We start from the raw sequence: 24919 nt of genomic DNA, 5'->3' as shown, positions 1-24919 counted from the left end.
TAGATGATTGGTGGTCTGTATCTCACTTCATCTTTCAGGGAAACACATAGCCTTTGCTCATGTTAACAGTTATTTTTCCACAGGGAAAGAAGCCTTCCAGTTTGATACACCAGTGTTATTGCGTGTGTTGCTAGTCCTCAAAATTGAAACAACATAGGGAGTAGAAGGTAAACTCACTGCACAATATTAAACACTCAACTTAAATTAAGAGAAATGTTTGAAGTGTGGCAGCTGGGGACTGAACGTAAGTCACATCTTTAGAAGAGGGAGCAACAACATGATGTAATCAAAACAGTGACACACAAACCTCCAACGATGAGAAACTTGATGAAGAAGAGGTGGTGGGAATATGAGGTGTATGTTTGATTCACATATTGATTTGAGGAAGGCTACAGTCTCCACATCACTCCACACGAGCCCATCTGCTTTTGTCTGCTGCAATGTTTAGTCTCTCCGGTGGCGTGTGAGCTTGAGTGACATATAATTCAAATGCTTCATGTACCTCATGATTTATTCGCATTGTCCGTCTCCATTGCAGTTTGTCACATTTTATTGATACATCAACTTTTCCACCTCAGACAGATGTAAATAAAAAAATAAAAAAACCTCTTTGCAATATTTTGACTTTTTCTCAGAACATCCACTTTATTTTATTTTTTCATACACAAATTAAAAATGCGCATAAAAACCAGTGGATGGAAACGCACTCTGTGATGGCCTTGTTTGTTGAGATAATTTGCAGAAATATCTCTAATTTAATGTGGCAATTATCTATTAATATTAACATACAAGACATATCATGTCATGAAGGGTGAAAAGCAAAGCAAAACACTTGATGTTCAAGTAAATTCCTTATATGATCTGACACACATAACAGCAGGAGATAAAGAAAACTCACTAAGTCTGATATGATCCTTTAATCCTTTACCCTCAGCCGTAGCCTTTGCCCCATAGCAAGGACAAAATCCCTCTCCTCGCTACCTTTCCACTTTCTATCAACATGATGACATCATGCTTGTGTGTGTGTGTGTGTGTGTGTGTGTGTGTGTTACACAACTATACAGCTCCTTTTGACTTACTGAAAAAGGAGACTGACTTCTGAGGGCCCTGTGGTGCGTCTGAAGTCCTCTAAGCTGCTGACCTCCTCACATCCAGAGCTGCTTGGTGGATGCGACGCCTTTGGATTTGGATTTGGATTTGCCTTTCTCTCTCTCTCTCTCTTTCTCTCTCTCTCTCTCTCTCTCTCTCTACCCTTTTGTTTCAAAACAAGACTGAAGCTGAGCATTGTGGAGGGTATTTAATGCCCCTCTCTCTGTCTTTGTCTTTTGCTCTTTTTATCGCTGCCTATCTCTCATTCTCTCTTGCTGTCACCCATCTCACTAAATCAGGGTGACATGACCAGTCCTGGGTTGCTATGGTGATAGTCCCACTGGTATGGTGGCAGTTGCGATGGTAGCGTTCAACGGGTCTCTGTGTGTGCTCATGAGTGTGTATTTCTGTGTTCTCAGAGGTGTGACTTGCCAAGTGGTGATGGTTTGTGTAGTTATGTGTGTTCATATGCCAGTATATATGTGTATAGGTGTCTGCCTGTGCGTGTGCGTGCGTGTGTGCTTGCACGCGTGTGTGTGTGTGTGCAGGCGTGTTGCGTTGCAGCCTCCTGCAGATGTTCTCTGGCCCCAGTGCCTCCTGCCAGCTGCTCCGCCCCCAGAACACACACATACACACACACATACACACACACACACTCCTCTTAATTAAGAGCCCTGTGCCATGGTGGGCGACTCAACGGGGGCACGATGGCACACATACACACACAAGTGCTCAAAACAGAGTCTTTTTTTCATGTGTGTTTGGGCGTGTGTGGGGAGATGATCCACTGGTGTTGCCCTTGAAGCCCTGTGGTCGAGATAGTGGTGGTGCTGGTAGGTAAACAAGCAGCTAATCAGGCCTATGTGTCTAATCCACACACTCCACCAGGCAGGGATACTGACTCTCTCTCTGTTCAGCGGGTGTTGAGAGGAGGAGGAGGAGGAGGAAGGAGGTGGGTCAGCAGGAAGAGGAGGAAGAGCAGGAGAAGCAGCCAGGATTTGGTTATAGATGGGGGCAAGGGAGAAGAGGAGGTGAAGGTGGAGGTGGAGCAGATGTGGGAAGTTTGAGATGGGGAGGTTGATCCAGTCAGTAAGGAGGAGGACAGACATCAGCACTGAGTGTAAAAACACAGCCCTCATTCATTTCAATGACACCACTGTACTGACACTTGGGGGTGCCAACGCGGTGCAGGGTCATCCAACACAAAAACACTGTCCCGGCTCAACCTCTGGAATGCAATGCAACTTCATCAGGCACCACAGTTTGTTTGTCAGTCAAATGAATGTACTGAAAGAAAACAACCCTGAGATTACTTTGGAATGTGAACACCAACTTTTGACTGTTTACCCGGCTGTCGTCCGAGAGAAAGATAAAATCACTGACTTTGCGATAACGTTCCCAGAGTTCGATCTTTTACTCAAAGCAGCTTTCCTGGATCTCACTCGTACCTCTAAACTGCTGTGTTTTTTTTTGGCGTGAAACGTTAGAGGGAATGGTGTCGGAAAAACGTTGAAATTTCACTGAGAATTTCTTAAATATTGCAGGAGACCCCCTTCAAATAGAAAATGCTTTGGTAACAGCACAGTAGCATCTTTTTGAAAGACAAACATGTTACCATTCACATTCTGGGATTGAATATGGCAACATAAAGGACAAAAGTCATATGATAAATCCATTATGACTGATATAATAGCCATGAGTAGGATTAATAGTGGCGAGAAATGTATTAGTCTGTAGAGAAATTAGTCTTTTAATCTTTGCTGTAATTCATTCCACATCTTAGTACACTGTTCTTTAATTAACGCAGATTCACAGTAATCTCACTGCGCATCATGTAATCTTCTTTATAAACAATTAAAAACCATGAAAAACTAAAGTGAATTTAGTGAGTTTGGATGCTCTGATTTTCACTCATTAAATGATCCACCCGCCACTACACCCTAAACATATCGTACCTGCTGCTGCTGCTGCTGCTGCTGCCATTTGTGCAGCATCCATCACGGTTTTATGTCTGTGAGTGTGCAATAGGATATTTTTTAAAGCCAGGTTTATGCCTTAAAATGAAAGATTGAAATACAGACATGAGCTGGCACTAAAGAGGAATAAAGCAGAACTTGTATACGACAAATGGCCACAAGAGGCTTGCATCCGGTTTGGGCAGATTTTCAAAAAGGTTGTTCAATGTATGTAATGTTGAGTGAGGGGCTTAAAGTAGAAAGTTAAATGTACAGGGTTCTTAAATTGATATTCTACTAGTTCTCCCACCTGTATGTTCTTCTGTATTATGCCCTCAGTCCCTCTTCTTTAATGTTTGTCTTAGTCTCATCTAGATTTACTATCACACAGTCCTGCTGCTCTTCATGTTCCTTATTATCTCTTTCTTTTTTCTGTTTTTCCCCCCCGGTTTTTTTTTTAACATCACCTATCCCTCTTAATTCCTCTGTTCTCTCTCTATCATTGTCTCTCTGTTCTCTCTCTCTCTCTCTCTCTCTCTCTCTCTCTCTCTGTCTGTCTCTCTCTCTCTCCCTCCTCTGCTCTGTCAGCTCCTCTCCTCCTCTTCCTAACACACCCGGACACGACAGAACACCACGGATAGTTAATAATTCTCTAATTTCCGCTCTTCACGGCGTGTAGAAGGTGTCGCAGATAACCTGATTTATCAGACGGCTATTAGAATGTGAATCAGGGGTATTAAAGCAATGGACATTAACGCGCACATTGTTTAAACAACGCCACGGGACTAATGGATTTCAAAATGAATTTGTCAACACCGTTCCCCGTGAATATAATTAGTCAAATGAGAGCAAAGCAGTGGAGGTAGACCAGAGGAGGAGATGGGAAGTAGTTTAGCAGGAGGATATACACAGACGCTGCAGCAGGGAGCTATGAGGAGTTTAATAGATGGAGAAGTGTACACCGGGTTCTCTGACTATGATGTGTGTGGAGGGATGCTGATGGAGATGAATGGGATTACCAGTGGATGTGTCAAATACTGGGAGAAAAATCACCTCCTTTTCCCCTGAGGGTTCTTCATTTTATGAAAAATAAACAACTTATTAGACATTATGAATTATGCTAACTGTACATCACTGGAGCCGTGCCATTAAGTTCTGGGACTGACGTTCGATATTGTTGCCAATACTTCGATTTTTCAAGCCTCAGAATGAACAAATGGCGGATAATAGTTTCCAGAGGAAGTCAGCACATTTATCTGTGGCACTTGTACAAACTACAATCGGGAGGAGCATCGTAGAAAGTAAATAGTCCATAAATTACAAGTAAAGTTATAATTATAAACTCAGTTTTCATCTGTTAGTTTATTCAGTTTTCTGTTAGCAGGAAACCTGAAGGCTGATGATACCAGCTAGTGTTGCCTGAGAAGCCAAAGCCTCGTATGTCTTATTCTGTGCCATAGAGCTCCAGTGTTGTCCAAAAATGATTTAAAAAAAGCATCAGTGACCTGCACCGCTGCACTGGGTGAGAAAACACTTCATCACTATGAACATGTTAGATGTAGATGATTTGCTAAAACCAACAGTGTGCAGCAGATAAAGAAACTTACAGAGCTTTTTTTAAAAAAAAAACAAATGAAACTAAACATTTGTGATCTTTCCTCTTTTAAGTTTTATGCCCTTGGTGAATGGGCCTGCGGCTGAGTGCCACAGACAGGACTGCACTCAGTCTAAGTAGTTGGTTTAACATGTGAGGGTTTAACAGTGCACTCAAATTCTCTACACTGGTTCTATGGCTGAAGTCAGGATTCAGTAATTTGCTGCGCTGGTGCCAGAGCGGCGTTACAGATCACACTGCTTCACTTTTTTGCTCTGCTGGCTCTACCTCTGTGGATCTGTGTGTGTGTGTGTGTGTGTGTGTGTGTGTGTGTGTGGGCGTGTGGCAATGCTCAGATTTGCACTTGTTTTAAATAACAAGAAATCTCAACTCATGCATGCCGACTGATTGACAGAAAATGTTTTAACTCGCAGGTAAAATTTTGAAGGTGAATTTTCAGAAGTAACCACAGTAATGTAACAGCACACCCGTGGAGAAACAAAAGATATTTCTAATAAACTGCAGATTCACATTGAAGGAAGCGTTTCAGACCTGAGGTGAACTAAAGTCCCAACACACACATGTACACACACACACACACACACACACTCACACACAAACTTCCTCTGCCACCTCCAGCTTCATGTCTGGGTCCATCGCAAGAGGAGAGCTGGCCGCTGGGCAGACAGGGCAGCGGGGTGTGGTGAGGAGGGGTGAATGGGTGCCGCTTGAATACTAATGTCCCACTTTAGAAGCCAACCTTTTCTCCATCCCCACATCCCCTCTGCTCTGTCCCCGGTCTCTCCCTGCATCTTTACCTCTCTGTCATTTCGCTTCAGTCTCCTCTCGTCTGTGTTCTTTTTTATTTTTTATTTATTTTTTTTTTCAGAATCTTTTTTCTCACCTCCCCCACTCCTCCTAAAAGGCCTTTTCCCACTTCTCTCTCCTTCCAGCTTCCCTTCTCTTCCTCTTCACTTCTTTCCTGTCCTCCTGTCCTCCCCGTGCGAGGTTGTCCCGCACCCACCCACGCTCCGTCTCCATCCTTCTATCCAACTTTATTTCTTCCTTTCCACCCTCTATCACTCATCTGTCTTCCCCCCATGTTCTTTCTCTTTGCCGTTCACATTTAAACCCACAGACACACACACACACACGCACACATCCTTGACAAAGCCTGCTAATTACAGGCAAGTGTCCACTCCAGCCCTTCTTAAATACCGAGCTGATTAATGAGATGGAGGTGTAGGGCCAGGAAGTCTCAACCCTTGGCGGGTGGTGAAACACAGCCCTGTCTCTCTGAAGCTCTCTCTCACACAAACACACACACCTTTTCCTTTTCCTTTTCACACTTGCAAACACAAATTATCAGCCCTGTGCAGCTCCATTACAGTAATACTAGTATCAGTGTTATATGCCTTGCCTCATCCCCCATGTATCATAGCCTCTCTCCTGACTACACCCTTTAGTCTCCGAGGCAGCCTGTTGACTTTTGCTATATTTTTTTGTACAGTTACTCCTGCAGAGGAGAGCTAAGCGGTGAGAGCCAGCCGCGGGGGCCCCAGGTGTAGTAAGGGCCTCCTCTGAAGTAATGTCAGTTCATTTTCTCAGAGGCAGCTCAAGCACGACTCACCGTTGGCTCAAAATGGCCTCCGACACATCTCTGTGTCTGATTTGTGTGTGTGTTTGACCCTGAGGACTGGTGTGAATGCGGCGGGAGCAAGGAGATAGAGTGCAGCTGCTGCCGCTGAATGCTGACACACATGCAGAGCAGCGAACACGCACACACACACATACACACACCCGCACAATCACAATCTAGACTGGGTCAGCCAGGTTCAAAGCATTTGTATTCATGTAAGGTTTTGCATTGGCTCCACCACCTACAGTGTTCCATCTAACTGTGGGACGTGGCTTTCTACTTTCACACTCAGAAGACCTTGGACTGTTTTGGAGTGTGTTTATGGCTGTATTTATGGCAGGATGGTGCTACCTGAGCGAATGCACCTGACTGAATGCATTTTCTCACTCTGATCATCCTTGTAAATACTTGAGGGATGCAGTATTTTGATGTGCAAATTGACCCTTGTGACACACCAGCTCTGAGCATACATGTGCTCATGCTGTGCACATGTCAGGCCTGATCCGAATACACATCTCTCCACTGCAGCGAAACATGCACAGACAGCACATACATGTACAGTATGAACATATATACACAAAGCCAAGCCAGAAACCTTCATATATAACAACTACGACCCAGATCAAATGTACCCATGAATGAGAAAATTGACGCCCTACAACTTTATTTAAATAATGGCTTTGACAAATTCAAATCAAGACTTCTCCCCTCATCATTGTACTGAAACACCTCTCATCAAGTCCAAAGTGAAATTCAAATGAACACTGACTACGGCAAAAATTTTATTCTGGTATTATTAGATTCCACGACTGCCTTTAAATCAGTTTGTTGGAAAACTGGATTGGACTGTTGGGCACTATCCTGTTCTAGGACAGGTCCTATTTGAAAGACAGACATTCTTAAATCTCCATTGACAAAATTACTTTCAAGCAGGTCAGCATGACCTGTGCAGCACCACAAAGATCAATACTTAGCCCCTTTCTGTTCAGTCTGAAACCATAAAGCCAGTTTTTTAAAAAGCAAAAACATTAATTACCTTTGCAGAAAGTAGATTTCTCTTTTACTAAAGGACCACTTGGAGCAAATGAATGACTGGATATGCCAAAATGATCCAAATCATCCTGCTAAATAAACTAAGTTGATAGTGTTTGGCACCCAAGAAAAAACAGGAAAACACTGCACTTCTTAAGTCCTTATCTATTTAGACTGTTTGTAAGGCCAGAGAGACAATAGTTAGTTTATACCATCAGCATTTGAAATATTTGTAGAGTTGTGAGATATACAAACATGATCTCATAAAGTTAATCCATGTGTTCATCTCAAACAGGTAAGACTACAGTCTCAGTCTTTAGACAGCTCCACATTTTGCCCAGAAGGCAGCTGCAGGTTCGGTTCTAAGTAATATGAACATATTAGACTGATTCCAAAATTTCAGGATTTTTTAGCAGTGAGTCAAATCCACTGCTTTCTCTCACATGTTTTCTCCATGTGAACCCTCCAGGTCTGCTGACTTTTCTTCAGGTGAACACAAAAACACGAGGAAGCTGCATTTTGTCAATATAGCATACATACTGATCTGAACATGTTCAAAAACTAAACTTTAAAACCATCTGTTCTCTGTTGCCTGTAATTTTTTTCCCTGTGTTGGTTTTTGCAATTCGGTTTATTTTTTATTTTTTATATTTATTATGCAACATGGAAGACACTTTGGACTGCCGCTGAATATGAAATGTTCTTGCCTTGCCTTTTATCACAGAGATCGCCAACACATCTCATCCTATCTTTGTTACTGATGTCACACTCTTGTACTTACCTGAGTGACACACACTGAGTCTGAGGGAGGTTTCATTACAGATTTTATAGTTCCAGTCATCCCTCCTGTCCCTCTATCCCTCATTCATTCCTTCTCCCTCCATCCTTTGCTCATTTGTTACTTTGCCTCCTCCTGAGCAGCTTGACATTAATTCCCAAAGATGTCTCCATCACAAACTTGCATAAGTGACTGTGTCACCTTTGAAACACTGACGTGACTGTGTGATCTCCTTTGTGTTGGGGGCTAACACACTCACATATAGAAACACATGAACATGTGTGAACGCACACCAAGACGTCTTTCTTATAATTGAGTTGAAACAAAGATGAACTCTTAATAAAGCAGGCTCCTTTGCCTCCTGCAGACAAGCAATTCTTTTCATTTAACAGCAGTGAGCCACTGTTTTTATTCATGTGCTGAAGACATTGGAGCTAAAGTCGTGGTGTTGTAGCAGAGGATGAGGGAGAATCTCCTGATTTCACTCATAATGAAGTTTAGGAACTAAAACATAAAGAAAAAAAATTTTATTTTACATTTCAAAACTTTAAGGACTCGTGAAATTCCATATGATTGTATAGTATCACATCTCAACACATCTCTTTAACTTAAAGTACACAAAACCTGCTCAGCATCCTCACTTGGCCTTGTGTTCAGTGTGGACATCCAACTTGGCTCAGGCAAGGAAAAAAGTTGGCCACAGCGCTATTCCTCTTGGTCCCTTCAGAATAAGAAATAAGAAATCTATAAAAAATTACTCGACTTTGTTTTTGTTGATTAAAAAAATACTGGTGCTACATTTTCTACCCTTTTCTCATACCAAACCACAGGTGCAGCTACAGCAGCATGTAACCTTTGTCTAATATTTTTTATTTGAAAAATGCTCCAAAACAAAAATCTTCAAATGGAGAGGTGTTGTCAAAGACTTCTGTGACTCAGACTCATTGAACAGCCTGGCATCAGTGCAGAGATATTCCCTTCTGAAGTTTTTTGAGACAGCCTCGCCCTTCTAGTGAATCAGCTTGGAAGACAAGGATGTAGGTGAAGGGCTGGGTGGAGCGTAATGCATAGACTGTATATACAGATGACATCACCCTTAGACACCAATACCTATTTCACTGACACAAAATACAGAAGCACAGACTTCCTCATGTTCTGTTAGTCAATGAAAACCACAGCAATACTTATTATTTGAAAAATCCTCCAAAAGTCACAAGCACCACAAACTTGGCCGCGAGGTCACATTCAGTGACTTGAATTAGCTGAGGTGACGCTGAGCAGACAGCCGGCATCTGTGATGGCACCCACCTGTCACTCAAAGCAGCCATGCCCTCAATTATGCATAACTTTAAGTCTTAATAAAATTAAAACAGTGAGTTAAATTAAAATTCACTCCCTGTACCATTGTCATAGCTATAAAGACTAAAAAACGTTTTTTTTAACATTTTAACATGGGAGTCTATGGGGACTGACTCTTTTGGAGCCAGACTGTGGTGGCCATTCGAGGAACTGCAGTTTTTGGCTCCTCCGTGTTGGCTTCATTTTTCAGCCCCAAAGATTGCCGCTCGGTGTAATGGGGCGGGGAGAGGGAGGGGTGAGCAGCTTGATTTCCTGAAATGATATTGTAGCATTAGTTCTGAATTGTCTGATTTTTGCTCTTTCTTTGCTAACTTTTCTTACATTCCAACAAACACAATCAGCCGTGTACTTGTGTTGACTGTTAGCAAGGTTTTAGTCTTGAAGCTCATTCCTTGCAGATGAAAAGAGGCGACTTGTGACACCATTTGTCATGAGCGTAGCACATGGCTGTCTGTATCCTTCTCACACAACAGTGGAGTTGGCAATGACGACAATTGCAGCAGTGCACAGGGACTTTAGCGGTCCAAGTTAGGAAAATACACAGAGAAAAATAGAATTTAAAACAAAATCAAACAAAAGTAAGAATGATTAATGATTTGTCCTGAAACCTTATTGCATGGGAAGAAGTGTGTCCACAGTGCTGGACGAGGAGAGAATAAAGCATCAGTGGTTATGTAAAGGACGTAGCAGGTTGACCTGGCGTAGCATGGCACAGCATGGCAGGCTCCAGTGAGGCTTCACCCACCAAAGGCTCCATCCCGCCTGAGCGCAACACAATCAGGCCTCAACAGTGAAACCGACTTCAGGTTACCATGACAACACGGAGGCACTGCATGCATGGGACAAAGGCTGGCAGGTCCTGTGTGTGTGTGTGTGTGTGTGTGTGTGAGAGATTGAGAGAGAGAGAGAGAGAGAGAGATAGAGAGAGAGAATGAGTGATGTGTGGCAGAGCAGGCGCGGCCCTCCTGGGGCCCTCATTCGTTTGTCTCTGGCTGAGACCACAGGAGCCCTGATGTAGCAGAGATGGAGGAGGAGGAGGAGGAGGTGGTGATGGTTGGGGTGAGGACAGGGGGAGGATGGGGAAGGGGCAAGCGAAAGAAAGGCAACTGATGTGGAAAGAGAGGATGATAAAAAGATGCAGGGAGAGGTGTAGAGCGAGGGAAAGAATAAGAAATGGAAAGAGTGGCAGGATAAATAGAGTGAAACATGGGGGACCAGAGATTATTCTGTGCCCATTTGTACGTTCACTCATCCATCAGTCATGTGCAATATCTCACACAGCATAAGCTGGATCTTGACAAAATTCCCTTTAAAAACAAGACTTTACCATTACATTTAAGCAAATTAATTACACCTATTAGTAGGGCACTTAAAATTCAAAATTTTAATGACATGTCTTCCACACTGACAGTTCAAATGACTTCAAACAGAAACCGTTACCATAACCACAGAAAATAATGAAACAATGCATACTTAGGCACGTCTGAATGAACTCTTTTACTGCACCAAAACACTGACAGTAAAGAACTGATATCCTGGTTCCTCCCGCACACTCCTACAACCAGCTATCCTAAGCACCATGATGGCACAGAAACTTATGCAAGTCTTTTAGAATTTTTTTTTTTTTCTCTGCTTATATCAGAAAATTACAACCATAATTAGACTTTACAAACTCCTACATATTTTTATTGTTGATTTTAACGTTGTCTTGTGGGTTGTGGACTTTCTCACTCTGAAACTATTCTGTCTAAGCAGCACTTGTCTGTTAATGGCTCCCCACAGGGTTGTGTTCTTTGCCCACCAATGTTTATTCTTTACACCAGTGACTGTAGGAGACAGTGCATGGGCAGGGATGATCCTAAATTTGCAGATAACATAGGTGTCATCACATGAGCTTGTGGTCTAAAAATATCTTAAACCAAGGATTTGGATATTGACTTCAGAAAAACATCACTTCCGCCTTCTCAGACTAGTTGCAGCTCTGGGGAACTATAAGCAGCCTACCTTGGTCGATATGTTGACAAGAAATAGATCTGATTTCCTCAATGATTTGTTGGTAATTCAAATGTATGAAATAGGAAGCAAATGGGCAACACTGTCAAGGTAGCAAGTGACATCACTGGTGAGCAGCAGCCTCCTGTGACATTTTGGGGAGAAAAAAGCAAAAACTATCATAGCGCTCACATTATTGTGTTTTTATTGTTATGTTACATTTTTATGCTGCCTTGCTGCAGAAATGATCTCCGTCGGTGCGGCAATAAAGATCTGAACTGAACTAATGAGTTGGATCTTTGATTAAACTTGAACTCTTTCTTTTCTTTTTTTTTCAGGGTTGGATTACACAAATGAGGACCTGAAGAAAAACTTTGTAAGTAAACTTGAAATGTGATTTTTGATCAATAACTGATCTCAACCAAATTTCATTAAAGCAAAATATCATCACTCCAGTTATCTCAAGTAGATCTCAGGGACTGTACAGTGTAATTTCTGATTCAGTTGTCCTTCCACAAGAATTTGTATTCAGTCACCAACACAAACAATTGGATTTTCATTACAAGGAAATCTTCGTATTGACTTTCTCTTAAGCTGCCCAACTTCTCCATTACTTAAAACCTTGGACAATAAGTTTCATATAATGATAAAGCTGCTTTATTCTGTTAGGCTGGTGTTGAGCTGGCTAGCCATAAAGCATATGTGGAGTGGCAGTGTTGTTTGCTCCTGCCTTGTCTTTTATAATCCTATAGGCAGTTTGAAGCATGCAGGCCAACTTGTACTTTGTCAGAGCAGATTGTCTGGCTTGGATAAGCCTGGCTGGAGAGAGAGTGAGAGAGAGAGAGAGAGAGAGACCGGGAGAGGGAGATACATAATTGCTCTTGTTCAGTTTGCTGCCAAGACATCCTCCTCCCGTTATGCCTATATACACTGGCAAACAAGTCATTCAAACATGCTCACTTTTATGAGGCGCACACATAAAACGCACACGCTCACAACTCCTCAGTGACAGTGATTGCCATCAGTCCGAAGAAATATGATGACAGACTACTGTAATTCAAGCGCCAGTATCAAGAGTTTTAAATGGGAATCCTTCATTTCCTGTCGTGCCGTTCGGATGTTTTGTGTTCTGGTTCATTGTCTTTACACATTGCTTCATTTGTTTTCCGTCTGGTTTACAGGAGGCCCTCGCCAGTCTTGACCTGTGTGCTTTACACGGTGTGTCTCCTGATCCCATGCCTGTCAGAGATGAGGAGAATAGGTAATTACTGTTGTCCTTTTGTTTCTTTTCTTGGGAGACTTCAATTCAATTGACCTATTTTTTCAGTCTGTCCATTAACAAAAACAAAAAAGGAGCAACAGTGTAAGGAATGGGTTTAACACCAAACGCCCTGGTTAGTTATCATTCAAAAAGCCTTTTCTCTTGTAAAGTTAAAAATTAAACATATTTTTAAAAATATCCATAAATCATAAATCTAACGTCGTTCTTGCTCGTCTACAGTAAATATGTAAGCTGAGCAGCCAAACAGCGTTATTCTAGAAAGAAATAAGGAAAAATGTAAGATCAACCTCTTATTGTGTAATAGAAGAACAATACTTTTTCATCATATCAACTGGTTAAGATGTTTGTTTTTTTCCTTTTATATTCTTGTTTTAAAATGAGGGAGATGGAAACACCAGAAAAACAAAATAAACTGCATATGCACAGCTTTTCAATCACAGCTACAGTAACTAAAGGGTGGGGTTTAGCGAACGGTCAATTAGTGGCAAACCTGACCATTCAGTAAACTCCACGCCACCAAGTGATATAGACCTCACAGTGTAAGACCACATTGTTGTGTCAAGCTAAAAATAATTTAAACAGATTTTGAAAATGTCATGTACAATGTACGTCAGGTGTCACACTGAGAGGTAATTTATTGTTTTATGTTTTCAGTGCTGTGTATGAACAGGAATTAAGCAGCAGAATTATTTCCTTGGTTTGAGTTTGAGTTTCCAGTATCTTGTGTTTGTCTGTACCAGTCATAAATTGAAGGTGTGCTGTGTGAAATTGTCTGTCCGGGCTTAATTTGGTGTTGTGCTCAGGTCAGCACATCGAGGAGAAAAAAAAAAAAAGGAAAACTCACATCTGTGCATATTCAGTATCAGTTTTGAGGCTCATCATCTTCCCTCTCTGTTTCAGTCACGGGACCCGGTGTGCAGGGGAAGTTGCCATGGAGGCCAACAACTCCTACTGTGGTGTGGGCATTGCCTTCAATGCCAGGATTGGAGGTGAGGAAAACAATATAGCTTCATAGAGACAGTGGGAGGCAGTGCATTGTGGGTGTACTGCACTGGCTATGACTATGACATGCAAAAAAATTATAATTCAAAAGCATTTGTTAGATCTCACTAAGCCCTCTTTTTCAAACTGGACAGCAAGAATACAATAAAAACTAAAATCTCTCACATTATATATTTGTTTTATGTGTTGTGTGAGTTTGTAGTCCTGGTCTTCTCCTGCTCTGTTAGAGCCTTGTTGGTTTTGTGGGCAAGGGCAAAGTTTCATGGAAGATATCTCTAAGAAAGTCTTCAAGAGTTTTGGTTACAGGTGATGAGAGATATCTCTTGAAAAATAAAAAGAGATTATATCATTTATAGATAAGCACATGCAGATATTGTGCATTTTGTGTGTGTGTGTGTGTGTGTCTATAGCTTTGGCTTTGTGTGAATACGGCAGACTACACGGTGACTGGCTCGCTACTGAGCCGTGCTGACCCTATTTAGCAGCTTATTTTTTAGTGGGAGTTTCAGTAATGGCTTTTTGAGTGTTGGTTGTAACATTGGTGAGAGATGAATGAACTGAACACACAGGATTTTCGGTTGTGAAATCAAAGATTTGTATAGGACACACTCAGAGTGCCATAAAGAACAAAATAATGATGGCTACATGATATGTTTGCGTGAGAAACTTTCTCACGGGGCGTCGTGTAGCGTAGTGGTCTAAGCAGGCGCCCCATGTGTAGAGGCTACAGTCCTTGCTGCAGTTGGCCCCGGTTCGAATCCCGCATCGGACGGGATGTCATTCCCCCTCTCTGCCTCCCTGTTTCCTGTCTCTCTCCACTATACTATCAAATAAAGGCATAAAAAAGCCCAAAAAAATATACTTAAAAAAAAAAAAAAGAAACTTTCTCACATCACTCAGATCTGTACGCTTCAAAATCAATTTCATACAGCGGTGTCACCGGCCTGAAGCATGGACTATAAAAAGACGAATCCCTCGGTTGAACTCTGACATTTGGACCCTGCACTCTGATCCTTAACCCCTCACCTCCCCTCATTTGTCAGAGGCTGATGAGAGCCTCTTGCAGAATTGACAAAAAGAGGGGAAAAAAATCAGTCTGTGAAGCAAGACCACGAATCTCTTTCCACAGTTAGCCTTAATTTCACCTTGCTGAGTCTATTTTATCTCGACTCATAAACAGAGTCTAGCACAACGGAAGATGAAAGGGCAAGACCCAAATGAAAGATGCATGTTGAACCACTGGGTACTGTTGAGACCTGTGCTTGCAGTCTGATGATGAGGGTTGACTGAGCTGAATTTCTACCTCTGTGTCTGCTTTCGCTTTGGAAATTTACTTTGAAATTCTCAGTGCATTTGTGTTTCAAAGTGGCCTTCTTAGATTTGTTGTTTTTGAATCCATCCATAAATGTGATGGATCGGTACAGAGAAGGCAAATTAAGCAGAGTGAATCAGCTTGAAATACATCATGATGCATCGCAAACAGATTATAGAAGACAATTAAAAGATTTGCCATCAGAATCAGACAAACACAGTCAATAGTGTCTGTAGCATCATTGCAGTGTCGTCACTCTGTTGGTGTTTCAGGCAGCTAGAGTCTCAGCTGCGAGTGAAAGCCGTTCCAGCCTGAACCTTCTCTTCCTCTCCTCTTCCCTACAACAGTAGTGGACGTACAAAATGTTACATAATGCGAAGTAATGCGTAAGTCCACCCATGTATTATGTACATTCTGTTATGTTGTCTGCCATTTTAAACTTTGATTGTGTACTCTGTTAGAGTTAGTGCCCTCTAGGCTCCCTGGAGGCGAATAGAAGAAAATACTTACCGCACCTCTCTCACCCTGTAGCTACTCTGTCATCCACTGATGTCAAAATACAACATTGCATTGTCAGCCCAGGCTACTGCCACAGTCATATTGCCACAGTCATATTGCAAGTACTGAGAGCAGTATTGCCTCACCAGTGTATCGTAGGTCTGAAAATGATTCATAATAATTTCATAATAATAATAACTGAAAATAGTTTGATGTGAATGATAAGGTTGCTGTAATGGTATGACCTCATAAGATGTTCAAGCTCCTCAAGCATCTGTAGGAGTGCAGGCGAAGTGTATTATGTTGCTACTGTAAATTCGTTAGTCACTGAATTTTTAAAATATATGTGTTGTTATTTTATTCAGCATGTTATTTTTACGGTAAAGGGTGTTCATAGCCAGCCCCCCCCCCCCTTGTTTTTTATTTTTTATTTGTGTCAGTGTATTGTAGAGTAAGACTACATCCACTCGTTGTAGTTTTATAACGCGTCTCTTTTGCCACGTTTACAACTTACATCCACACTGCTCTGGAGTTTTCAAGCAGCTGAAATGGAAACGCTGCTGGTGCCGTTGTAGTTTGTTTTGTAGTGTGGACGGGCAGCAACAGAGATCACGCAGACACCCATGTTCACACCTTGATTGGATGTTATCGTTCACGACTACCAGTGGTGAAAGCAACATGGATAATGGATTACAGGCGTTACCACCTTGTTGCCTCTGTTAGCAGTTCAATTCTGCATTTTATTACCACGACCGTCTTTGCTGTTCCTCGTTCGTAGTATTTTCTGCAACTAACCAACTGCAGAGTAGATAATCTGTGTCCTGTTCACACTGGCATGCACAGGCCCGGTGTACGTGGATCGTCATGTGATATGCATTTTCAGGTGTGGTATTATGGATGGAGATTATTTGCGATACAGAGCTAAAACCGTTGCATTTTAAAATGAAAACGTATCAGTGTGAATGTAGCCTATGCTTTGTAGAAGATGTCAAACTAATCAAATGTTAGACGGCCCTCAAAATACAGCCAGACACTCTTTTGGATAGCTGGTAATTGACAAATAGTTGAGAACTCCATGACACCTCTTTACAAAAACCGGCTTTTGAGTCTATAAGGGTGGATATAACATGCTTTTTAAAGGAACTCTTTGTGGCCGATCAAGCAAAATCAAAAGCCCCAGAATATGAAAGATAGTTAGTAACAGTGACCCAGACCATCGGGTCTGAAGAGGTTTCCTTTCAGCCAACATTTGCATGGCTAAAACCAGTTAACAATGTTTGAGAAGAAACTAACCAGAGTATAGAAATCATTGTGCAATTTAATTTTACAGTTAACAGTGGCTAAGTCACTTTCACATACATTCTCACAAAAATAGCTTCTAATAACCTGGATCCAGTTCAACATTTTCATTTCAGCAACTGATGATGCAGAGGAATAAACATATAGCGAGAGCAGGCAGAGAGACAGACAGTCCTCTCAGTCAGTCAGAGAAAACAGAGATAGAAAAGAAGCAGACACAGAAACAGACGGTGAGGAAAAGAGAGGAGACCGACACAGATAAAATAACAAACAACACAAAGACAGACAAAGAAGAAACAGGCAGGGCAAAACAGAGACGGCAGACACAGACTCTAATATAGGCCAGCTGCTATAAGTGTGCTTATAATATCTTTGTGATAGAATGCAGCAATACTTGAGGTGCATCTTCAAGTATTGCTGCATTCCTAATGTAAAAAATGTTTTGTTGGTGTGTTATCACATTATCTTTTTACAAAATGAATAACAGAAACCTCAGGTCAGGATAAAAAACGCTCCCTCAGCATTTTCATTTGTAGTGTAAATTTGAGTTTCATTCTCTTACAAGCCTCCTTCCTAACTCTGATCCCTGTGACCTTTTCGATCCGTCCAGGTATTCGCTTGCTGAACGGCTCTGTCACTGATGCCATGGAAGCCACAGCTCTGACCTTCAACATGCAGTTCATCGACATGTACGTCTGTAGTTGGGGCCCGCGGGACGATGGGGCCGAGATGGACGGGCCGCACAGCCTGACAGAGCGAGCCCTCCGGCTAGGAGCTCACAAGGCACGGCTTTCATCTCTAAGTTCACACTGGTGTCTGTCGGATGTAAAGCAGACACTCGCACTGTCTGTGCGGCTGAGATTCGAAGGACAAGATATTGAATATTTGGATTATTTAGCCACCTAGATTTAGATGCAAATTCTTCATTTTTTTAAGACCTAATAAAATCATTGTCCATGCCAAGTGGTCCATTATTAGTCTTGACATAAATCAGTAACTGAGGCCCTTTTTTTTGGCGTTCCCAGTTTCCAATGAATATGAAAAACTATAAAGCTGATGCAATTGAATGGATGCAGTTTTAAAATGAAGAAACATTTCTTCTCTTGTTTCTCTCTTTAAAACCTCTCACTCCTTTTAGAGTAGTTAGCACATATAGTTTTGTTTCTTAAATCAATTAACATTAAAAGAAAAGTCCATCCGTTCAGCGAAAATATTTGTTCTAGTGGCACAGTGCTTACTTTCTGTGTGAATGAAGACAGTGCACAAGTTGAAGCAGTGAAAGTTAGTCAGGTCTGCTAACTGCACTGTGACAGTTCCTGGGCCGTCCCACAGTATCACTTTTTTACTTTATGGGACCGTGAATTAAGACGGAGGATCAAAATATAAGCATGGAGATTCATTGCACCTCTTTAGTGGCCCATTTTTCCAATTGAATAAAGTTACACTGACCATGAAAACATTTCATTTCATGAAACATATTTCTAATTAATTTATTTTCTCTCAGTTTACTGCTATTGTGTTTATTGTTTTCTGGCTCATGGTTTCTTTGATTTTTGTCTTTTTTTGTTGAACACTATGCCTGTGATCCTAACACAAAACAAATTAGTGGTGATATGAGAACTAAGAAGACACTGTAGAATACTCCCACCTTGTGTCATTTGTGTGTTGATTAAAAACTACAGATTTCAAAACATGAAAACAGCTGAAAAGATTTAGATAATAGTTTTAGTTCTTCCTCAGACCACGACGTTTCTCTTAGCCACTTGCCCAGTAATGCCTTTCTCATAACACTGGTTATTTTTTCACTCTAACACATACTGTGAATACATGTTATTTATTAGTATGTAATATATGAAGTACTCTGCTGACCACTAGATGGAAACAGTCTTTATGAAATCTGCTCTCCACTTATTCTTTCACCTTGATGTTCCTCTGTTTGTGTTTGCAGGGCCGAGGTGGGAAGGGCAGCATCTTTGTGTGGGCGGCAGGTAATGGTGGAATGCAACATGACCACTGCGGTGCAGACGGTTATGTTAACTCCATCTACACCATTGCCATTGGCGCTGTCACTCAAACAGGGAAGCCTGCCTACTTCGGCGAGCCCTGCCCTGGGGTGATGGCCGTCACTCTGACAGGGGCCAGCGTAGGAGGCCCACTACCTCTGGTTAGTGTGCGTGTTCCGCCTAAAACATCTAACAACAACGTTTATCATTAATGAGTGCGTATATGTGTGTGTGTGTGTCTGTGTGTGTGTGTGTGTGCGCCAGCAGCCCTGCTCTTTGACTCCTCTGAGCTGTGAGAAGCCTGTTAAAGAGCAGCCACTGGTGTGATATTTATAGAGGCCTGCCAAATGACCTAGGTGACTGCTGGGCACACTCACACATAGACACACATAGACACACAGAAGCAAATGAGTGTTAATTGGAGGTAAAGCATGGCTGTAGTGGCTGAGAAAGGGAGAGGAAGAAGCCAAGGTGTTGATGGCGGAGGTAACAGTGAAAAGCCAGGAAAAACATGCAGTGCCAACTCCAGAGCCACAGAAACAGAAAAGCCAATTTTATGAGTGTGATATCACCTTTGTCTGCTGGGATGCGTGCCCGTTTTCACCTCACATCAGGAGTTGGTCAAACCAGACACAAGTTGTGTGTGTTTTTTTTTTATTATTATTATCGCAGTAAAATTGTGTTGACATGTTCTAATGACAGAAAAACTGCTGCACATACAGTAGCTGCTCCAGTGTTGGAACTTTCTGGCTCAATTTGGTGCAAAACTGCATCCTCTTCCAAAGACCATTCCAAAGGAGTGGTTGTGTAGAACAGCTTACATGCACCCATCTTTTTACTGTGTATACTGATACAACATCTACGTAGGCTACTTGTAACATGTTTGGTTTGTGGTTTCTCCAGGTGACTGTGACCAGCATTGGTGATGGCTGTGTCACACAATTTCCAGGAACGTCCAGTGCTGCTCCGATGGCTGCAGGAGTTCTCGCTCTTGTCTTAGACGTAAAGTGAGTGTCACACACACACACACACACACACACACACACATTAATACCACAGTATAACAATAAATGTGATACCTAGTTGATTTCTGTAGGGGCTCACTGTGTTGCTCAAAGACGCTCTGAGTGGCGTCAGTCCCCAGCCTTGTGGTTTGTGTTTATTTGATTTTTTGTCTTGTTTTTCTTATAATTTCTTAAAATTAAGATCACATTTCCCATATAACCCATGTGCCTTTTCGCTGCGCTGTTGCCGGAAAATCTGAAAACCTCAGCTATATTTGTTCTGGGAACACAGCACCCTCTTCCTGTTTTGTGAAGGAAAGCATTGACATAAATCAATACAAAGCTAACAACCTAAAATTCTGCATTCAGGCCAATTGAGACTACGGCTCCAACTAATGAACAGTAGGCAGTTAGTTAATGTTGGTGTGGGGGTCAATCAGTCAAGGAAGTGTATGTGTACACTGTGTATGTGTAGGTATATGTGTAAGTGTATGAATCCTAATGACTTTGGTGATTTTCTCACTTTTCAACTAGCACTACCAGAAGTCCAAGTTTTCACTTATCCAGTGAAAAATCTCAATATCTACTGGATGAATTGGCACAAAATTCAGTCTAGACATTCATGGTGTACATTCTGTGTCTTCTAATGACTTTGATGATCCTCTGACTAGAAAAACTGCTGACTTTCTCATCCACTTTGTGTTTAATGCAAATTAGCAAATGTTAGCATGCTAACACACCAAACTGTGATGGTGAACACAACAGTATACATGCTAAATGTTAGCGTGTTAGCATTGTCATGTGAGCATGTTAGCATGCCGATGATAGCATTTAGCTTAAAGCACCGCGGTGCCTAATTACAACCTTACAGAGCCACTAGCATTGCTATGGAGTCTTAGTCTTGTTTCACTAGCCGTTCTCTTCGCAGATATACAGTATGCAGATTTACAAAAAAATTTAAGTCCATTTCCAGGACAGCACCCTATGTTGTAAATCAGTCTAGCAGAATGATTATTTTCCTTTTTGGTGTATAAAATAAAAAAAATAATGAAAATGCCAAACATTCATCATCTTCTCTAAACTCTAAGCTGATGTCTTCAAATAGTTTTTTTGTCTGCATAACAGTCCAGAACCCACAGAGAAAGGCAATGTTTTATATTTTCACTTTATAAATCACTATAAGATAACTCAAATTTAAAATTTAATAATGACTGAAGATGAATTTTCTGTCAGTTGTCTAATCAATTACTCAATGAGTTGACAAATTATTCCTGCACTAAAAGAGACTGTTAAAAGAATTGTTAAATTAAAATTCCTCATTCATCCTCAATTCATCCTTTTGAGTTTTTTCCTACCATGTCTCTCCTCCCCATTTTCCCCTCTCTCTGTTTGTTTTTTTTTAAGTCCCTCTTCTGACGTAGATCATCTTTTTCTCCCACCTTTTCTTTCTCTCTCTCTGTCTAGATCTGCAGATATATATCCTTTGCTCTTTTTTCTTCCTCTCCCTCCTTTGTCTTGCCTGCCACTTCCTACCATTTCCCAAGCCTCCTTTTTCTTCATCCCTCTTAACTCGCCAGCTGTCGGTGCGGCCTCAGGCCTGGTGTTTTGTGGTGGTATCAGCGGCGTCTACGCCTCCTTCATGTTATGGATGGTACTAGAGCCTGGCTTTACTGCTCCAGCTGTCATGCCACAGCGTCTCAGTCTCAGTCGCTTGGCTGTAAAATGGAGCGCGGGTCCCCTGGGCGAGGCGACTCCCAGGACATTACTGTTAAAGGCTTTGTCGTGACCCGCAGCTACTGACTAAACTATATATCACCTCACTCGCTCAGATCGGCAGCATTCTGCTCACGTCTTTATGGAGCTGGGTTCTCTCTCTCTCTGTCTTTATATCTTTCTGGGTCTCTCTCTCTCTCTCTCTTTCTCTGTTTCTCGCACTTGCTCATTCTGTGTCTCACTCTTTCTCCTCACATTTCACACACACAAACACACACACACACACTCATATGTTGTGCCATAGTCTCTCTTACACACATGCAAACCTGGATTTTTTTCTCTGATACCCATTCATCCACAAGCACCAAACCATTTGTTTTTACAGACATGAAGGTACTTTTGATACTCTGGGACCGTAATACATAAAAATCTATATGAAACTACATCAACTCAAGTATTTCAGTTTAAAATGTAAACGAAATAATTAAGATTATCAACAGAATGTGAAGGAACTTAACTTTATGTCAAAGACGCCTGCGTATTTGGTTGCAGAGATATCTACTTAAGTTAGCATGCTAACCAGCTAGCCGCGGCCCGTTCCGTCATGTGATACCACGTTTTATCTGAAGAGGCGGTGGGGAGTCACTGTTGCGTCAGCCCTCAGTCCAGCATGAGAGGATGAAGAAGTGATAGAAATACTGTAGATGCAAAACAAAAGTTAACATTGACGCTGTTTTCCACCGCTGGAGACAGCGCTTGGCAAGTGAGGGAATTTATTTTGAAGCCAAACTCGCAATGTCTTTTCTTAGTTTTTTTTTCTAATGATCTAATGTAAAATAAAGTTTTAAAACCTCTAAAAATCACAGGTTTAACTAGTTTGTGTTGCAGTGATGATAAAAAAGTCTCATATCAGCCCAATTAAGAGGCAGAATGTTGAATAGAATTAATGTTGCTCACACCAAGAAGACTGACCCACATGCCATTTTAGTGTCTTTTGTGTAGACTTGCTATAATAGCATATACCTATAGTTCTATTGAGATACATATAATCTGTTTATCTTTGCTTGTTATATTTGGTTATTAGCTTGTGGATTTAATCCCTCTGTGTAGCTCTCTATTATCTCCACCTCCATTTTCTCTGTATGCAGCTTTTCGGTGATTAATGAAGAAAACTGCTGCGCTTGCGATCTTTTGGTTTGTCTTTGTTTGTTAACCATAAGAAGCAAGCAACTTGACAAGTTGTTAAAGTTGTCTTGGTCATTTATTTTAATTGATAGCAATAGTAGACGTAGGCAGGAAACATCAGGAGAGAGAAGATGACTTGCAACATAAGAGTATGGCAGGAAATGAATCAGGGATGATATGTTGCGTCTTAACCACTGGGCCACCTGGATGCCCATTTTCTGTCATTTCCAGTATAATGTGAAGGTCTTCTGCTGGCAGCAGTTGAAATTACAACATACAGTGCTGGTGCAAAATAGCAGAGAGCCTAAAAGGGCGCACAGTGTGTTGTCTGTGTTATCAGAATGGCCTTCAGTGCTTTATTGCCCTAACAGTGTCAGGGTGTCACTGTCTCTCTCTCTCTCTCTCTCTCTCTCTCTCTCTCTCTCTCTCTCTCTCTTCTCTCTCTCTCTCTCTCTCTCTCTCTCTCTCTCTTTTTCTCTCTCTCTCTGACGCTATGTCAGCCTGTCTGTCTGTGTTTCCATCCGTCTCCATCCATCCACCCTGACGGCTGTCCAACAAGCCATCAGGGTGAATCAATTCTTCACTCATCCAGTTTGTCAGTCTTTCTGTCTCAGGCTGTTTGTTCACTTTATCACCGTGTCAGCCTCTGTCACTTTATCTCTGTTTCTCTCATCCATTCATCAGTATGTCTGTCCATTTTCTGGAAAGGAGCTGAACATTTGGGTTTATTCCATCTTATTTTCTTGGATTTGTTCACCTGCAGATGTCCACCTTTCTATCCATCTCTTTATGCCTCTGCTGAGTTTATTTGGACATGGGTTGTCTCATCCTTCACTTCAGTCACTCTATCCAGCAATGAAAATATAAAAAATAATATTTCAACCTCTTTTTACCTGTTGGTCAGTTTAGCCATTTAGTTATAGTAGACATGAAAATCAAAATCATCCATTTTGAGTGATCCATGTAGAGCCTGTGGGCCACTTGCATTATCCAAAGTAAAAGGACTCATCTTTGTCAATACACGTTGGTAATGGATTTTATTGTGGGGCCTTTTGATTCTTAAACTGTAAAAATGATGGTACGTTACAGCTGAGGTCGGTAGAAATCTAGAAAAACCCAGGATTTGAAAATACAGCCGCCCTCCTGCAGGTCTCCCCTCATGGGTGAATGCACGTGCATCATACACGCACACACATCAACACAAGCCACACAGCCTTTGGCCACGGTTAGCAAAAAGCAAAACTTTTAGCAACATTCAACATAGTTACTCATCACCTGCTTTCAAGGCAAATCTACCTACACATCAAACCACTAAAAGACATTCAGATATGACAGGAAAATGAAGTTAGCAGCCTGTTACCTGTCCAGGAGAAGTTCAAGAAATCAGTCTCTTCACAACGATTCACTGATTTTGACACGTGTCCATCTGAAGTGACATGCACGTACATCCGCATTTGCATAGTCTGAAAACAGAGCCGACAATAGGTGCAGATGTCTGGTTTGCTCTCAGACCACTTGAATTACGATATGCTGAAACATTTTGTACATAGAGTTTTGATAGATAGATAGATAGATAGATAGATAGATAGATAGATAGATAGATAGATAGATAGATAGATAGATAGATAGATAGATAGATAGATAGATAGATAGACTTTATTTATCCCCTAGGGGAAATTCATGATTTATGATGTCTGTCTTCATTGTTTGACGCAAAGTTATTTAATATTAATATCATTATTAATACTAAAATCATTTACTGTATGACGTCATAAAACATCATAAAACTCATGTTGTGGATCACTACCTGTACACCCAAATTACATTTTTCTTTAGTGTAGTCTTTCCTTTTTGTTCCCTTTTTCCATTTCCTCTCTTTACATTGAATGAATGAGGGAAATAATGTATGTCCTGTGCTCTGTGGGGCGTTGACTAGTAATCAGCTGGTGATGTCAGTCAGGAGAGATGCATCCACTCACTCACTCACTCTCACTGAGCTTAACTCAACTACTGTTACACACACACACAATCCTTGGTGAGGTCGTTTCACATGCTAATGTGTGTCATTTGAAATGCATTGAAGGTCACTGGCATGTATAACCTCTTACAAATACGTACACAGCAGAGCTATTTGACTGATAGTAAGGCAAACAGATGTATATCAAGATAATCTGGCTGTTCTC

At 41.5% G+C, this 24919-nt stretch overlaps 1 protein-coding gene across 1 annotated transcript in view; it reads left to right on the top strand.

Moving 5' to 3' along the window:
* The window catches only part of LOC130172123 (proprotein convertase subtilisin/kexin type 4-like), a 177801-nt gene that overhangs the window by 89591 nt on the left and 63291 nt on the right, over positions 1-24919 (top strand). The window contains exons 7-12 of the mRNA XM_056380558.1: positions 11777-11814; positions 12620-12699; positions 13621-13709; positions 17442-17614; positions 18780-18995; positions 19738-19841. Of these exons, the coding sequence (XP_056236533.1) occupies positions 11777-11814; positions 12620-12699; positions 13621-13709; positions 17442-17614; positions 18780-18995; positions 19738-19841 (700 nt within the window). The remainder of the gene's footprint in view (positions 1-11776; positions 11815-12619; positions 12700-13620; positions 13710-17441; positions 17615-18779; positions 18996-19737; positions 19842-24919) is intronic.

This window comes from Seriola aureovittata, chromosome 7, assembly GCF_021018895.1.
Source record: "Seriola aureovittata isolate HTS-2021-v1 ecotype China chromosome 7, ASM2101889v1, whole genome shotgun sequence".
Classification (NCBI taxonomy): Eukaryota; Metazoa; Chordata; class Actinopteri; order Carangiformes; family Carangidae; genus Seriola; species Seriola aureovittata.
Note: the sequence above shows the minus strand (reverse complement) of the source record. Positions and strands in the feature narration are given on the sequence as shown.